This window comes from Calypte anna, chromosome 6, assembly GCF_003957555.1.
Source record: "Calypte anna isolate BGI_N300 chromosome 6, bCalAnn1_v1.p, whole genome shotgun sequence".
Classification (NCBI taxonomy): Eukaryota; Metazoa; Chordata; class Aves; order Apodiformes; family Trochilidae; genus Calypte; species Calypte anna.
Window position 1 is genome coordinate 747276 of NC_044252.1, and position 17883 is coordinate 765158.

At 46.9% G+C, this 17883-nt stretch overlaps 2 protein-coding genes across 2 annotated transcripts in view; both read left to right on the forward strand.

Annotated features, from left to right (window-relative positions):
• LOC103537678 (transmembrane 9 superfamily member 3) overlaps positions 1-10025 on the forward strand; it is a 33222-nt gene extending 23197 nt beyond the window's left edge. The window contains 6 exon segments of the mRNA XM_030452868.1: positions 1929-2068; positions 3582-3650; positions 3745-3891; positions 4375-4458; positions 4559-4635; positions 8598-10025. Of these exon segments, the coding sequence (XP_030308728.1) occupies positions 1929-2068; positions 3582-3650; positions 3745-3891; positions 4375-4458; positions 4559-4635; positions 8598-8665 (585 nt within the window). The 3' untranslated portion in view covers positions 8666-10025.
• Positions 10026-15494: 5469 nt separating this feature from the next.
• TLL2 (tolloid like 2) overlaps positions 15495-17883 on the forward strand; it is a 44966-nt gene continuing 42577 nt past the window's right edge. The window contains exon 1 of the mRNA XM_030453104.1: positions 15495-15707. Within this exon, the coding sequence (XP_030308964.1) occupies positions 15566-15707 (142 nt within the window). The 5' untranslated portion in view covers positions 15495-15565. The remainder of the gene's footprint in view (positions 15708-17883) is intronic.

A 17883-nucleotide genomic window follows, 5' to 3' on the forward strand; every position in this document is an offset into this window, starting at 1 on the left:
CTGAGACTTTTTGGTCAGGATTTTAGTAAATGTAGCACTCAGGGTGATGTTTTTTTAATGTTTCTCTTGCTTCCTGACACTTTGCTCTGAACATTGTCATCCTCTCAGTCCTTTGCACTGAGTTGTCAAGGGCAGAATCTGCATCCAGGGATTTGTTTGCTTCTCCTGTAATTCATTCCTGGGCAATCTCAGAGTCCTGCCTGAGACACCAAGTGGTTTTCCAAGTAATGGAAGAAGAGAAATCTGTATTAATTGTTTAAAATATGTTCTGTTATTGGCAAGTACAGCTACCACTTAGCTTTTCCTTATTTCCCACTGCAGTGGCTCATGGTGTAATTCTTTAATAAGACTCAAAGAGTCTGGACAGTGCTTCTGATCACTGACCACATGCTTGGTGTGCCCCTCCTGTGGAGCTTGAAGGTTTGCTCCATCCAAGCCCAGGCAGCCTTTCCCATTCCCATCTGGGCTAGGCCAGTAAGGAGACAAACCAGTCAGGAGTGGATAACCCACTGACTCCAGGCAGATGTTGTCCAAGGGTTGGACTTGGTGATCTCTGGGGTCCCTTCCAACCCAGCCAATTCTGTGATTCTGTGAAACCGCTGTGCCTGACACAGTGAAAAGTTGGTCTCCAGCTCCTCACCTCCCAAAGCCTTTGCAGTCCTTGCTTTTCAGCTGCTTGCTGTCAGTAGGACTCTGTAGGTAGAAGATGAGCACCCCTTGGTTATCCTGGAGTCACTGCTTCCTAAAAAGTCAGCACGTGGCTCTTGGGGTTGTTCCTCTCCATTGCTTTGGCTCAGACTGCTGCTGTGGGCTTTGCATTGTGATGGAGGGAAAGAAGGATCTGGCTTCTTGGCTCAGGAGGCACCAGGGTGTGCACAGCCTCGGGCAGCCCTGCTTTTAAAAGGCATTATTTTCCTGTGTGTGCAAAGGGAAGGTCACACGGTCAGTATTCCCAACTGTGGTTATTGCATTGCAGGCAACTCTTCTGTCTTTAATTATCAATAGCAAATAGTTAACAAGCTGTCCAGGGCCAGTTCATTTTCTGCTGAAGTGTCAAAAGTGGAAAACACCTTGGTAAACACTTCCAATTTACCCAGTTTTGGAAGATAAAAATAGGTTCCTCCAGGGAATAGCAAAGGCAGAGCTACAGACATGTGCTGGCAAAACAGTGATTCATGGTAAAATTCCCAGGGAGTCTGCTCCAGTGGAAAGAGCTGAAACATTGGCTTGAGTTTGCTGCACTGTGCATAAACCTCATCTCTCTGTGTGAATGGGGCCATCCTGCTCCTGAAATGTGTATCTGTGTTTACCAGTGGTCACCTGTGCCTTTGGCAGCCCCTGTCCTTGGTTCCTTGGTGAGGAGGGGAGCAAATTGAACCCTGAATTTCCATTGGTAGCATCCTGGTCTGGCTTTGCAGTTCTTCCTTTGGGTTTCTTTTTTGGCTTGGGTTAAAAACTTTGCAGCCAGCAGTTGTATGCAACTGCCTCACTGCTCTGTGGTAACTCCCAGGGGCAGCATACTCTGCAAAAAGTTTAAGTGAAGCTTAATTTTCAGTGATTAAGTACCATGAAGATTGCCATTCCATTCCTTTCCAGTGTACCGAGGATAAAGGTTAGATTAAAGCAGTAAAAAAAACCTGTTATGGTTCTGTTCTCTCCATTGATGCAAGAAAATAGACTTAATAATGTTTATTAGGGAGCTTACCAGGAAATAAATGTTCCCATTTGTCAGTGTAATAATCATAACACATCAGTGGGTGCATATTGACTGAGTGCTTCACAACGAGAAGTAGGGTTCTACAGCAATAACTACTAAGGACCAATATACATGGAGTGGGTTGGCTATCTGCTTTTGTTGTCCTAGCCCTGTTTTTGTTTTTTTTTTTTTTGTTTTGATCATCATCACCACTTTATTTTTCTGCTTACAGGTGGCAGTGTGCTGTATTTGTTTCTTTGTCATTCTCCCCCTGAACCTCGTGGGTACCATTCTGGGCAGAAACCTGTCAGGACAGCCCAACTTTCCCTGTCGTGTCAATGCAGTGCCTCGTCCTATACCAGAGAAAAAATGGTAAAGTCTTAGATATCTGTTAACCAGGTGGATCCACTCCAGGACCTCTAAATTACCTTTCAAACGTGACCACTCAAAGTGTCTCTAGAATAACGGGGTTTATTTGGACTGAGCTGTCTCTAGAATAACCCCTGCACTTAGTGGGGCTTTTCTGTTGAGTAAAACCCCCCAAGTGCAGCTGATGGTTAATAGCTGGAGCAGCTTGTGCAGTCCTGGATCTCTGATTGACATCTGGCCTGAAATGCTCTTCACTCTCTTACATAAAAGGGATGGACCCAGCCCAGATCTTGTATGGGTGTCTGGAAAGCAAACGTTCCTCCTTGGTGCCTCCTGGAGGTTTAGGAGTGAGTGTGCCCTGGAGGCAGAAGTGTTCTCTGTAATGGTCTCCATCTACACACTCAGGCAATACTTGCAGGGTGGTGGTGGGGAGAAGCTTGCAGTGCTGTTCCCAGTTCTGCACTTTTGCTGATGGCACGGAGCCTAAAATCCTCCAGGTATGTGGTCTGAATTGGGAGTAAGCCTTTATTATTTTTGAAGTGAACATAAAGGAGTGGTTGCCTGGTCTCAAGAAGTAGGCCTGGGCTTTTGGAAAATCACAAATGCAGTCACTCTTTCCTATTAATTTAATTCTGAGGTGGAAGCAGCAAGCTATGGAAACGAAAATCTCCTCAGAGGATTTCTTTTTAAAATAGGCTTTTCTTGCTTTCCCTGTTCAGGGGAATGGAACAAAGTGGAGGGAGCACTGAAACGTGTACCCAGGAAGTGCAGCAGGCTTGCTCTCTGATTAGTGGCAGGCTGTGCAGCTCAGATGCTGGGATTTGATTTATATTGTGACCTGTATCTTGGGAATCTAATGGATTTCTCTGGATCAGCATGGCAGATGAAAAGAAATAAGATACTTCTGGTGAAGATGATGAAATTGCACACCTTGGACTTAGAGAAGTCTGCCTATAAATAATGAAAGAAGCTGCAAATTAAATCACTGGTTACCAGCTAGGTAGAGCATTGTTACAAGTCCTACATAGAGGTGACCTTTAGTAAGTGATGGATTCACCTACAGGTAGCTGAGTACTCATGTTTGGCCCTAGACTCATGATCTAATACAACATTAAGAAATGAGCACGGGTTCTTAATTACATAGCCAGTACCCACAAAGTTTTAGTTGTGCTTTTTGTTGTGTCAGTTTTTCAGCCTTTATTCAGTAGTGCAGGCTATGGGGCCTGCTGCCTGAAGTCCTTTTTGGGCAAGAGAGGTTATTTTTTGTAGCCTGTGGGTAGATGCCTCCCCTTTATTCCTGTAGGTGAAGGGTTTGTTTCAGCTTTCCCCAGGAATAATTCCTTCCCTCCTTCCAGAGGGAATTTTCTTTCTACCAGGCTGGTATGGGGCAGAAATGGTGTTGCTAGCATGCCTTGTAAATAATCCTCTGTACTGTACTAATTATCTGTGATATGTCTTGATATGTTTGTAAATGAAAGATTAAAATAGCCCCTAAACTGATCTTAATATCTTTCAGGTTCATGGAACCAGCTGTTATTGTTTGCCTGGGTGGCATTCTCCCTTTTGGATCAATTTTTATTGAAATGTGAGTATGTCACCTATTGGCCAGTTTGATTTCAAAGGATAACAGATGCAGGTCAGTCACAAAACCACCTGTGTATTTTGTTTACTCTTTTCAGGTATTTCATTTTCACTTCATTCTGGGCTTACAAGATCTACTACGTTTATGGCTTTATGATGTTGGTTCTGGTTATCCTCTGCATTGTGACAGTTTGTGTCACCATTGTGTGTACCTATTTCCTGCTGAACGCAGAGGATTACAGGTGGTAAGTGCTGCATCACTGCAGAGTTAACCAGTTTGGGAGAGTTTTATAGAAAAGTCCTGGTGCTCAGGTGAGATGGGTCTTCCCAAAGTGTCCCATGTCCAGGTTGTAGCTCTAGGGAAGAAAGCCTTTTTGGGGAAGAAAGCATTTTTTTTAATGCTTTCTGTACAGGAGCTTTCTGTGCCTGTGTGTGCATCTCTGCACGAATGGATGTATGTGTATAAAAAAACCCAAATGTGCCAATGTTGCTTTCTTTAATAGGAAATAAAAGGAATGCTCAGAGGAATATGTGGCAGGTTCAGCACTTGGTACCAGTGGTGTTGTCACAGAAGCTTCTGTCACTTAGAGCTTCTGTCACTTAGGTGCAGATTTTGTTCAGCAGCCCTGTGGAAGCAGCAGGGTTGTTTTCAGGGCAGGGTTTTCACACGTTGCCCATCTTGGGAAGGCTCCTGGATGTGCAGCTGATGGACCTGTGCTTGCTTGCAGGCAGTGGACAAGCTTCCTTTCTGCGGCATCAACTGCGATTTATGTTTACATGTACTCCTTTTACTACTACTTTTTCAAGACAAAGTAAGTGAAAGTCTTCTTGCTTTGACTATCACATTGCCAGATAAGTTGATGAAGAACTGGGGAAAACACCCATCATAAATTCCTATCTTTTCTTTTTCAGGATGTATGGCTTGTTTCAGACATCATTTTACTTTGGTTATATGGCAGTATTTAGCACAGCTTTGGGAATAATGTGTGGTAAGTGCCAAACACATTAAAAGTTTTCTATCAGAACTTTTCAGCCTGTCATGTTTCCAGTTTTAGCTCTCTGGTTTTGGTGGGCTGTGTATGTGCTGTAAAAAGCATACAGGCTCTCTGCTCACACTTGGTTCCTACCTAATAAAGGAGATTTCTGTAGATTGTGTCTTCTGACAGGAAGATAATTTATGCACTATGCAGAGAATTTCACCCACAGTGCAGACTTGAAAGACTCAATATTTGGCAAGAAATTCTGCAAAATAAATTCCAAATTAAGTGGAGTGCATGCTGGCTTTTTGGTTTGGAGTTCTTGCTGCTGCTCCAAGAGAAGGAGTCAGGGTCCACCCCTGAAGGCATCAGTGGTATCACAGTAGTGATGGCACCACCATCTGCATCTTGTATCTGTGAGGGTGACCAGGGCAGAAGGGACTGACTTTTCAGGTTAGCATTTGAGAAATGAGTACTGGAACATCCCAAGGTGAGGAGGCTCTTGTGTGTAGCTGGATTATTTTAAGATAGTGTTGGGACAAATGTTTAGAAAAAACCCCACAGTTCTTGGCATGGAGATCATCTGATAAAGTCAAACACACTTGTTCACCTATCAGCTTGATTTTTATCCTTTGCTGTGTGACTTTCAGAAAGTGCTACTTGGTTCTTTTGCACTTTCTTCTAATGTTATTTGCTTTTTTGTCTGATGTTTCAGGCTTGTTTCCTCAGTAGTGAATGGTCACACAGACTCTAGTGCCAGGTTTTCTTGGAGTTAGATGTTGGAGACACAGTCCTGTCTTACAGGAACCTCCTTTCTGTTAAGTATACATTTCTTGATGTCCTGATCAAGAGTAATTTTAGAATGCTTTATGAAAAGAGGAGGGAAATCATCTCTTTAACTACCAAGTACCTGTTCCCCTTTTCTCTCATACAATCTAATCTTGCTTCATCAGGTTCTTGGCACATTACAAGACTTCCCTGCTGTTCTGGTAGTCTTGCAGCCATTTTTTTTCATTAATAGGCTTATACTTTTCAGCTTTAATCTTTTCTTTTTAAAGTGCTCAGACTGGTATTGATTAAAATGTCTGTGATGCAGAAGCCAAGCTTGCCCACCAGTTTCTGTAATTAAAATGCTTTTTATAACATGGGAAACAAGGATTGTCAAATCCTTTCTTGGCATGACAGGAGACTTACTGGATGGAATATTAAAATCCTAATCTGTTCAAATTCATAAAATTATTTAACATACTAAACACTAAACACATTTAGCACATAAAGTTTCCAGAGCTCTATTGAGATTTCCTTTTTGTCTTTGTAAATGCGTTGGAAGAGAAACTGTGAGATTCCTTTTCACTGAGAATTCCCATTTTCAGCATGTGGAGGGGAGAGAAAAAAAAAATCCCCTGTCAAAAAGCATTTGTCTAAGGAACTTGCTGCCATTGAGGTCTAACAAAGACATTTGTGTTAAAGACTTGTGCAGAATGTGTGCTCCTGACTGCACAGCTCCAGTGAGGAGTGTTGTGGAGCTGTGGTTTGGAGGCTCACATCAATGGGCGTGTGTTCAGCATCACACAGTTGGGTGTGAGACAGACCAGTGAGGATCCAAAGCAGCCCCAGGGAAAGGCTCTCTGGGCTTGTGCCATCCAGCTGGGGTTTTGGTGCCTCTGACAGTGCCTGCTGAACTCACATTCCACACCTAGTGGGATGCTTTCATCCACAAAGTCTGCTGCCCTCTGCAGAGCATCTCAGTTCTGAGACTGGACCAGTAGGGAGCCCATGAGAACTTCCAAACCTTTTGAGCTCTTCGTGTGTCCCTCTTAGTGACAAGGAAAAATACAACTTATTCCCCAGCTCAGTGGCTGGCTAAGAAAGTAGGGAGTACAGAAAGGACTCCTGCAGTACAGCCCTGCAGCATCCAGAGGAGTGCTGGAAGTGTGCTTGAGGAGCTTGTTTAAATAAATCTCTGCTTGCAAAGACACAGCTACAGTAAGTGGTCATTGGTTTGAAGAAATAGGTGGGAATTGATCTTTTTTTCTGGTTTGTGGTTGCTCTTCCTCACTGTTAGGATTTTTCTCTTCACTGAAAAGCTTGTTCTGCTGAAGTCTGCTTGTGTGTATTCCTGCTAAACCTACCTAGGCCATAGTGAAGTTATCAGTATAATCTGATAAGGTGATTATAAGGAAATAAAATTATTCCCTTTGCTTTGGTTTGTTTTATTCAAATGAGGCAATTAGTCCTTTGTTTTGTTTTGTTTCAGGAGGACATTCCTTAGTCCTCACTGTCTAGGGTTTCCCCTCCCTTCCCCATGTTTTATTCAGTGCCTGTGAAGTAGCCCTGAGGCTTGTCCCCTGCCTTGGGTGCTGGCCATGAGTGGCCCTCATGGCTAAGGCTCCAGTGGTTCAGAACATGTTATGATTTGTTTATGGGGCTGAGAGCTTGTGGTCTCATGTGACTGCTGCTCTCTCCTCCTCCCCCTCACTTCCATCTCATGCACACATTCTCTGGAGCCCAAATGGAACACAATTCATGCTTTGTTCTCCCAAATCTCTGTGATAACTCACATCACATCACTAGAGAAACCCCCAAAGAGCGAGCTCTGCAATGTGTCTGACAATTAAAATAGGCCCTGGGTCTGTTGGCAGTGTCTGCTGTGACAGGCAAAACAGAATCAGTCTGAAACCAGGAGTCCAGAGCCATCACTTTATCCATGGCACTGTGTTGGACAGAGGAGGAGGTTCTGGACAGGGTACAAATCCCTCACTCGTGCAGCACAGGGGCTGACTCAGGCTGACTCCACACAGGCTCTGCACCACTGGAACATCAGGTCTGCCTTCTGCAGGTCTCCTGATCAGGTGGGCTTTGGGGAGTCTAAAAACCAGAATTTTGGGAGTCTTGTGGCCGACCTTGTGACTTATCCAGTCAGCTCCCAGGGTTTGAGGAACTCCCCAACTTTCAGCCTTGCTCAGGCTTTTGTGTTTAACACATCTTGTGCAGGTTGGGTGCATCCCAGATCACTGAAAGTGTTTCATGCTTTTTTTGTACTGCTTCAGGGAACCAGAAATATCTTTTCTGTTCAGAGTCAGTTCTTTACTGAGCATCCAAACATCTGCCATGAGTTCTCTGTAGTGAATTACAGGCCCTGACTTCTCAGTCCTTTCCTTCCTGTATCTTATGATGTGTTATTCTGACAGTCTGCCAGCAGTTACCTCTGATTCTTCCTTAATTTTTCAACTTGACTTCTAATCAGCCAAACTGACCTCCACGAGGCTGATTTACTCTCATTTTGCTTGGGAAAGGTGAAGGTTATTCACTGCAGATATTTTAAGACAGGAGTATTTAGTGAGCCTGAGGTTCTGGGTTTGCCCAGCTTGGTTCCCGAGTCTCTTTCTGAGCAGAGGGCTTGGTCAGGTGCATTTTTCTTTCACTCTTCTGGATCTCCTCAGCCCTGCAGCAGTTTGGGTTTAGCATAAACTGCAGCCCCTCTCAGAAAGGCAGTGACCTGCCCTCTGGTGACTCCTGTGACAGCATCTCCTCTGCTCATGACTCTTATTAATTAGAAAACCCCAGGTTGCAGTTTCCTTTAAATCTTACTGCTACGAGTTCTCATCTCTCCCTACAGACCTCCTTGGAGTTTAAGGTCCCTGGGATGGGGGATCTGTTATTATTTGTGCCCTGTGGGAAGGGAAAAGCCATCTGCCAATAAAACACTCATCCAGAAGGCATGGAGCTTACAATAAAAACCCCACAGAGAGGGGGGGTTGTGTGGTTTCACCCTCTGGTCAGGAGAAGGGACCTGGTTATTGGCAGCAGCAGGGGGGATGCTGTACTTCTGGGGTTGAGCTGGCTGGACCTGGGGGGTTCTTGCCACTGGGAGGAGGGATGATGGGGTCTGGAGAACCAGTCTGTCAGGTAACTGGTTTCCTGTGTGTGCTCACCCTGCTCTGACGTGTCCCTGGTTTGGGTCTCTCCTGCAGGAGCCATTGGTTACATGGGAACAAGTGCCTTTGTCCGGAAAATCTACACTAATGTGAAAATTGATTAAGGAACCCAGGAGCACTGAACTCTGGATCAGTTCCTGAGGGCGTGGGGACAGACTTGCACGACCAGCGGCGCCAGGAGAGGTTTTGGGGTTTTGACACTGGGCACTCGAGGGGTCTCCACTCTGGGGATGGCTTGACAGTAACATCTGTTTCATTGATCCTAGGTTCTTACTGACTGCTTTCTCCAACTGTTCACAGCAAATGCTTGGATTACATGCAGTAGGCATTGCTACAGTACGTGGCTAATCTTCCCAAGACAAAAAAAACAAAAAAAGAAAAAAACCCCACACAAATAAAAAAAGCAAATCCCAAACCCAGAAAAAGCCTGGCTCATTAAAGATGAATAGACTGGCTCTCTTCAGTGAAGAGGACAAACGGTTTATTTAAAGCATTTGTTCCATTCAATAAAAAAAAGAGGGAAACTTGGCTGCTAAAACTACTTGATCAGTAGTCTTCCTGGTACTTAACATTTCTAAATTATGTAAAAATGCTGTTCCAGAAAGATTACTCTTCTGATTTTTACTGCCATGGCCAGGATGAGGAGGTGTGTTTTGTATTTTGACTCCAGGTGCTTTTTTTTTTTGGTTTATTTGCGATATCACCCAGACCCTACACTCACTTCTTTAAAAAAATAATTTAAAAATATAGAAAAAATCCATAAGCATGTAATATATCAGCTATTGTTCTAGTTGGACCAACCTCCCTTTATTTATCTTGAAAGTAATATCCAGCTACACCTTAAATACATCCAAAGAAAACGCAGTCTGAAGGCAGGATGTGTTCTCTGCAATGCAATTTACTGTACAGTTAGAAAGCAAAATGTTAAATGAAGAGGAATGTTTGTTTTTAATAAACACTTTGAGGTCTAGATTAAAACAAAACCAACATTTTAACTGAATGTCTAAAGTGATTCTCCTTTTTTCCAAGTTAGTCTCGCATTGTTTTTATTTTTATTATTTTTTTTTTGTTTGGATTTGAATGAAGATTTTCCTTTAGACATTATACAAGGGGTAATAAGTGTATATAACATTAAATAATGTAACTTAGGTGTAGATTCCAAATGTATTTGGATGTACAGATTTACTACAGAGTACTTTTCTGATTCGGTGTAAAAAACGTGTGAATTTGGGTGGCTTTTTACATCTTGCCTGCCATTGCATGAAAAGTTGGGGTTTCTTCACAACGTGTGTATGTCATGCTTTTCTGTTCTGTTTCCTTTCTCAAGCTCTTACAGGAATTAAATTTGTAATTTAGAACATTTTCATTTTTTGTTAATCCTGTCTGGACACTTGTGTAACATCCAAAGCCACGGTTGCTTCAGAGTGTTCAGAAAACTTAAAATAAACTTTTCGGACAAAAAAACCCAAACCCACCACGGTTCTGATTGTGAAAACAGATGAATTAGCAGATGATTGGTTTGAGGAGGCAGTAGTGCTGGAGGCCAGCTTCTGGGTGCAGTGTTAGTGTGGGTTTCAGATCTCCAAACCCCAGGCTTGGAATTCAGAGCTTGCTTCCAGCTGCGTTGTACAGCACAGCTCCCAGCCCAAAAAGGTTCTTCCTGGCCAAAGTGATTGTGGAGAAACCTGTTCTGTGGTCCAGGTGAGAACAGGGGTGAAAGCATGGGCTGGAATAAATGGGCAAATAAAGGTTAAATCTGTTTTAGGGTGATTGTTAATTATGTAGCTAGCAAAGTCCTGAAAGTGTTTGTGACAGATCCTGGACCTGGATTCATTTTAGGGTTGGTTTAGTTTGTTTGGGGGTTTTGGTGGGTTTTTTTTTAAGGCATCTGCCATATATAGGGATGTTTTCATCAGTGTGTCTGCTGCAAACAGAGCAGCTGCCATGGGAAAGGCAACTCCTGAGTGTCAGAGAGGAGCAAAGTGTTTGTATTGTTGAGCACTGAGTTGTCTCTCTGTAGGAAGCACTGACCATGCAGCAGCCATGGGGAGAAGCAGCCAGGAACACCACAGGAGTGTGGGGAGCTTTCAGCTTGGGTGTCCCTGGCCAGTTTTAACCAATCTGTCAAAAAATAATGAAGTTTTGCTTCCAGTGAGTGACAGTGCCTGTAGCTGAGCACTCTGCTGGTTTTAAGATGAGCTTATAAACCGGGTCACCAGTGAGTTTGCTTCTGTTCCTCCAGAAGATGGGGACTCAAGGCAAGGGATGGGTTTTGCAGCAGCTCCTGCTGGTGCTCCCAGCTGTGGGGAGCCCTCCCTGTTCTCCCAAAGCTGAAGGGAGAAGCCATTATCCACACAATGCACACATCAAGTGCTCTGCTGGGATGCAAGTTTTTAAAGGGAATAACTTGATAATGGGTCTGTCTCTCTTATTTGGAGCACTGCTGTGGGATTAGTCCATCAGAAATGTCACTAAACCCTGGGTGGATTTCAGATAATCACTGGTTAATGCCCCAGGATGGGGGGCTGCCTGCTTGCTCTCTGGTTTCTGGCATTATTAGCTCCTGCACACCCAGGTGGGGTTGTGAAAAGATCCCTCCTCGTGCAGGCTTTGCTTTTGTTCCTCTGGAGAATTGCTGTGTTCAAATAATTGACATTTTTGTACCTCCACCCTACCAGATCAGAAAGCTGGGGGGTTGCTCTGTTCCCCCCCCCTCCTTTCCTTTCCTTTTTGTTTCTGAAGGAGTGCAAAATGTTTCCACAGTTTGTTTTGATGGTTGCTGTTTGGGGCAAAGCTGGTTATTTGGGCATAGCTTGAGCCATCTTGCTTAATAGAATTTGGGAGCTCTCTGCTTGGTTGGTGTAGCCCTTCCTCTTTGTGGAAGAAATAAAGGTCTTGCAGCCAATGCTCCTCTTCCCATGCTTGTTTTCTTAGGAGTTTCTGGTTCTTCAGAGCATTTTGGTGACTTCAGTTGGCTGCTCAGTGCTTCTCTTTTCCACTTCTGGTGCCCAGGCCAGAGGATGGGGTAAGGAGTTGTGCAGGGCAGGAGCAATGGGTGTAAGGAGTTGTGCAGGGCAGGAGCAATGGGTGTAAGGAGTTGTGCAGGGCAGGAGCAGTGGGTGTAAGGAGTTGTGCAGGGCAGGAGCAGTGGGTGTAAGGAGTTGTGCAGGGCAGGAGCAATGGGTGTAAGGAGTTGTGCAGAGCAGGAGCAATGGGTGTAAGGAGTTGTGCAGAGCAGGAGCAATGGGTGTAAGGAGTTGTGCAGAGCAGGAGCAATGGGTGTAAGGAGTTGTGCAGGGCAGGAGCAATGGGTGTAAGGAGTTGTGCAGAGCAGGAGCAATGGGTGTAAGGAGTTGTGCAGGGCAGGAGCAATGGGTGTAAGGAGTTGTGCAGGGCAGGAGCAATGGGTGTAAGGAGTTGTGCAGGGCAGGAGCAATGGGTGTAAGGAGTTGTGCAGGGCAGGAGCAGTGGGTGTAAGGAGTTGTGCAGGGCAGGAGCAATGGGTGTAAGGAGTTGTGCAGGGCAGGAGCAATGGGTGTAAGGAGTTGTGCAGGGCAGGAGCAGTGGGTGTAAGGAGTTGTGCAGGGCAGGAGCAATGGGTGTAAGGAGTTGTGCAGGGCAGGAGCAATGGGTGTAAGGAGTTGTGCAGGGCAGGAGCAGTGGGTGTAAGGAGTTGTGCAGGGCAGGAGCAATGGGTGTAAGGAGTTGTGCAGGGCAGGAGCAATGGGTGTAAGGAGTTGTGCAGGGCAGGAGCAGTGGGTGTAAGGAGTTGTGCAGAGCAGGAGCAATGGGTGTAAGGAGTTGTGCAGGGCAGGAGCAATGGGTGGTACTGATCAGGTGCTTTAAGTAACATTTTAAGTCTCAGCTGAGGAGGGGGCACATGGAGGGCAGCTCTGCTGCTTCATGGATGAAAGGTGGTGAGCAGTCTGGAGATGGTGGAGGCTGCAAATAAACATTTTGTTCACTCTTTGATGTCTGGATGGTTTGGGGCACACACTGCATTCCTTCAGGATGACATTCCAGGTGTGTAAAGGGCACACAGCTGGGTTGATGTGTGGCTGTCCAGGTGTATTCCTTGAACTAAAGTTTCAGGTTAAAAAGTAAATCAAAAAAACCAAACCAAAGCAAAACCTGACCCCCAAATTTAAAACTTTTAGCACCAGAAGTATGAAGTTCAACAGTGGGTAAAATTGATTGCATATTCTTTTAACTGCAGAGGTAACAAAATGAGGAAGTTGCATTTTGCTCTGGCTTCAGCATCAGCAGCACCCAGCCAGATCTGCCCAGTAATGAACACACAGCTTCTCTGCAGGCAGCAGGACTGCAGAGCTGGGAGTGCATCAGCAGTTTCTGCACTGGAATCTGGCTGAAAAGCACAAGCTTAGGGGAAAAAAAAAAGAAAGAAAACAAAATACCAAAAACATTCCTTAGGAGCAAATAAATAAAAAAAAAATTTGATGCCCTTTGTTTCCTTGAGGCAGAAGTGTAGAAATGAGCCTTGCAAAGCAACTGTTGCTTTTTGCTGAACAGCTTCAGGGACAAAATTCTGATTTCTGAGGAGCTGTGGGATCTGCAAGTGGCTCCTCACAGCTGGCACCTGTACCCAGCAGGTGCTTTATCAGCTGGGGGAAGGGGCTGGGACTGTTCTATGAGTTCATTCTGTGCCTCTGAAGTTTTTCTTCAATTCTGGGGGGGGGGAAATTTAACTACCATGTGAGCAGCCATGAATCTGAAGGGGTTTGTGCAGTTCCAGTAACTTCAAGGGTAGGAAAAAGCACTTTTCTGTGGTGGATTGACTTGTTGGAGCAGCAGGACTCTGGGGACAAATGTCTTGTTTGGGTACAACTTGAGATTTTTGTTGCCACCACCACTCTTGGCTTGTTCTCATGTCAGCTCCTTGCAGCACAGCACAGAGCAGGATGCTGAGCATCCCTGGAGCTTCTGCCATGCTGAGGCTCCCAATACCCAAGCTCTGAGGACATCCCAGAACAGCATCCCACAGGTTAAGCTCTCCAGAAAATAAATGCACTTTTGGAACTGTTTGTTTCTGAGCAATAAAGAAAACACAGCAGTGGTTTCCTTGGCAGATCCCAGTGCAGCAGGGCACTCACTGCTCTGTCACCCTGAAGTGCTGTGCTGGGACAGGGCCAATCTCTGGTAGTTCTGACCCAAACATGCTGGAGATTGGGAAAAATGGTTTGTTTGCTGCAGGCAGCTCCGGGTGAGCTTTCCCTCCTCCTCCTGGAGAGTTTCCAGAGGTCCCAAACCTGGCTGGGAGCCCTGTGCAACACCCAGGAAACCTTTGGGGCTGCTGCTGCAGGTTTGTCTCAGACACTTCAGAGTCGTGTGCTGCACTAAAGCAATTTTATGCTCTTTTTTTTGTTTGTTTGTTCATTCTGAATCATTACAGCCTTGCTCTGGCTGCAGAAAAGCTGAGAGAAGCAGGGCCAGCTCCTGGCTGAGCACGGGACTTGCTTTGCCACAGCAGAGAGTCTGTGAGGAGGGGAGGGAAAAAATGTTCTGCTGCTTTCCCTTCTAAAGTCTGAGCAGGAGCTGGCAGGGGCATCTCTGAGCATCCCCTGCTCTTGGTGTAACAGGAGGGCAGGCACACACCTGCCTGCAGACACTGCAGACACCATTGGGCCCCTCAGCTCAGGAAGGAGATTGAGGTGCTGGAGCAGGTCCAAAGGAGGCAACTGGGCTGGTGAAGGGATCCAGCACAGATCCTGTGAGGAGAGGCTGAGGGAGCTGGGGGTGTTGAGGCTGGAGAAGAGGAGGCTCAGAGGAGACCTCATCACTCTCTGCAACTCCCTGAAAGGAGGTTGGAGCCAGGGGGGGGTTGGGCTCTTTTCCCAGGCAACTCTCAGCAAGACAAGAGGGCAGGGTCTCAAGTTGTGCCAGGGGAGGTTTAGGTTGGAGATGAGAAAGAATTTCTTTCTGGAGAGGGTGATCAGGCATTGGAATGGGCTGCCCAGGGAAGTAGTGGATTCTCCGTGTCTGGAGATCTTTCCAAAGAGCCTGGATGTGGCACTGAGTGCCATGGGCTGGGAACCACGGGGGGAGTGGATCAAGGGTTGGACTTGATGATCTCTGAGGTCCCTTCCAACCCAGCCAATTCTAGGATTCTCTGATTCTGTGATTGTAGGTGCTGAGCAGAGGCTGTCAGGTCACGGAGGTTTTGTGTTTGGGCTCTGCAGAACAATTGGTTTGTAACTGGAAGGGCTTAGCTGGAAGTTGGGGGTTGTTGGCCCTGGTTTGGGTTGTGTGATCCTTTGTTTTCTGTTTATCTCCTTGCCAGAAAGTGATCAAACACCTGACTTCATTTCTCCCATTCCTTAGGGTGTTGGGGTTTGGTTGGTTTTTCTTTTTCCTTTCTTTTTTGTTTTTTCTTTTTTTCTCTCTCTTTTCTTTTTCTTCTTTGTTTTTTCTTTTTACTTTTTCTTTCTTTTTCTTCCTTTTTTCTTTTTTTTTTTTCCCTTTTTTTGGGGGGGGGTTAGGGATGTTTTCTCACCTTCCTCTTGCAGATGTGCAGATTGTGAAGCAGTGATGAGAAATGATGTTTCTGGCAGCACCAGAGGACCTTATTTCTCTTGGGCTGCCCCGGGCACTGGCGATTATTTCCTCCCGAAATAACAATAAATAATAATAATTATTATTAATACAAATCTGGTCGGGGTTTTCATATTTTTATCAGGACAATTCCATCTTTTGCCCTCCCCCCGTGACATCCAGGACAGGAACACAGCTTCCCCTCCACCCAGGGACCCCCCCCAGCACCCACCACCCCCTCCCCATCCCGGGGTCCATGGGGGGGGGGGCGGGGCAAAAGAGGCGGGCGCGGCCCTGATTGGCTGGCTCCGCTTTGATTGACAGCTGCCCCCCCTTCCCTTCCCTCCCCTCCCATTCCCTTCCCTTCCCTTCCCATCGCCTCCCGTTCCCGGGGCTCCGGGCGCTGCTCAGTGCCCGCCGGCCCGGGCAGCCGAACCGGGGCTGTGTCCGGCGCTATGGGCCGCGGGGTTGTTCCGTTCCGCCGTTTGCTGCTCTCTTTGCTGCTTTTCCCGACGGGCGGAGGGGTGATCGCCTTGCCGGGGGGGGAAGCGGAGCCGCTGGAGGAGCTGCTGGAATACCGGGACCCTTGCAAAGCTGGTAGGGGATGCAACTCCGGGAGAAGTTTGCGAGCTGGACAAGTGGTCCTGAAAAATCCTTCTCCATACCTCTATTCCCCCTCCTCCCCCCCCTGTGGACCTTCCCCCCCCACCAATCCCCTTTTCCCCACCCGGGAAGGTTTTGGGTTGAAATACTCCGGTTTCTCTCAACCTGCAGCCCCTTGCGGGTTGCAGCCCCCGGCTGAGCTCTCCCCCTTGTTTGGTTGCTTTTTGTTTTCTTTCCAATTAACCCCCGTCACCCCTTTTTCACCCCCTCACCTGCTCCCCCCCTCTCCCACTCCAGATCCAGGGAAATGCCCAGCCCTGCTTTGCCTTTGCCTGGCGGGTGGTTGGGTTTCCCCCCCCTCTCTCCTTTCCCACCGCCCTGTCAGCTTTTTCTCCGCATTTTTGCAGCCTCTCGGCAGCTGTTCCCACCTCTCCCGGGGGTTTGTCCGGCCCCAAGTTGCGGGGTTTGCCCCGCAGCAGCCGCTGCCTGGGGCAGTCCCCGGGGGTCCAGCCCGAGCATCACCCAGGACTCCCGGTGAGCCACGGAGTTTCCAGTTGTCCCTGTGCCCCTTCCCACATCCTCTCCGGGAAGCCTCCAGCTGCTCCAGACATCTCCCCCCTTTTTATTTATTTTCCCCTTTTTTTTGTTGTTTTTTTTAAGAGTTATTCTTTCCCCTCTCAAGCAGCACTGGGTTGTTTCTGAGCTTGCTGTAACCTTCTTTTTGTACCTGTTTGATTTCTCCAAGGGTTTAATATCCTAATATCTCCCCTAATACCTGAATTCCAAGGGAGCAGAAACCTGGGGTTTCCTTTTGGAGTCCCGGGTGGTACTGGTGATGTGAGTGCTGCTGCTCCTGCTCCCAGCTCTCCAGGAATATTCTGCTCTTGTGAACTGCTGCTCCATTCCCTCTTCCTCTTGTTCCATTTACAGAGGGGTTTGTGCAAAGTTTGGTTTTTCTTAATGCAGTAGGAATCAAAAAAAAAAAAAAAAAGGTGGGGTTGCTGGTGGTAGGGGAAGGAGTTTCTTTGTGTGCTGTGCTCTTGGTTTTTGAGTTGGGGCTTTGCCACCTGTTATCAGCTCTCCCCTGCCTGCTTCCAGGGGACTTTTGGGGCCATATCTGGTCCCAGAGACCCCCCCCCCTGGCACTTCAGGGTCCATCAGAGCCTTGTACAACAGGTTGTGTAGCTGGCCCTGCTGTGGAGGATTTAATTCCAAGCTTCAGCTCAGTCCCCTTCTCCCCACTGGGTATTTCTGAGCACAAACCATTCCCTGGATCAATAAGGGATCTGTGGAAATTCTTTTTTTTTTCTTTTTAAGATTCTTTTTAATCAGTGTGGGATGCAGCCCACCCAAACAGCCTTTGCTGGAGCTGAGTCTGCTTCTAAGTGATGATGGATTTGCTTCTCCCTCTTTCTGCTGAAACTTGTGGGTAGTGACAGAGTGCTGGGGAGCTGCAGGGACAGAGCTGTGGCTTTTCTGTCTGAAAATGTGTGGTCCTGGCTTTCCCCTCCAGTGCTGGGTGTCACTGGGCAGGTCGGGCACCTGGAGGATGAGCAATGGTCCTTGAAGGACCACGTAGGGAAGGTTTACTTCAGCTGACTTACCTCCATCAGCCAGGGAACCTGTGGCAGGGAACAACAAAAAAAAAAGGTACTAATTTCCCCAGGCTGCCATTTACCTGTCTGTGCTGTAAAACCTGCTCCTTCTCTGCAGTCCCCCCTCTCCTGGGCTCTCTGCCTCGGGCTGCTGCACGTACACAGAGACAGAAGAGGCCATGGCACAGCCTCACCTCTTCTCCTCATGGCCAGAAAACCCCCAGGGGTGATGTTCCTCTCAGGTCAAGCCAGCCAGGATGTCTCTCAGAAGTCACCTTCATGTTCTGACCTCTCAGACTTTGCCTAAAATCCTTCCCCAGTGTCTTCTTTTCCAGTAGAAAGGAAGGAGTGAGCAAGACCTCTGGGGGTCACACAGCCCTTTCCTGGAGCCCAGGAGGGGGCTGGGGGTCCTGGCAGTGCTGGAGGCTTCCAGGCAGCCCAGCCCAGCCTTGTTTTGGCTTTTGTGTTGTATTTTGAGGCTGCAGTGCTGCAGGTTGAAGCTGAACTTGCTGCCAGGGTGTGGGGGGCAGCACGGTGCCTTCTGCCTTGCTGCAGCCTTTCCCACTGCTGATCCC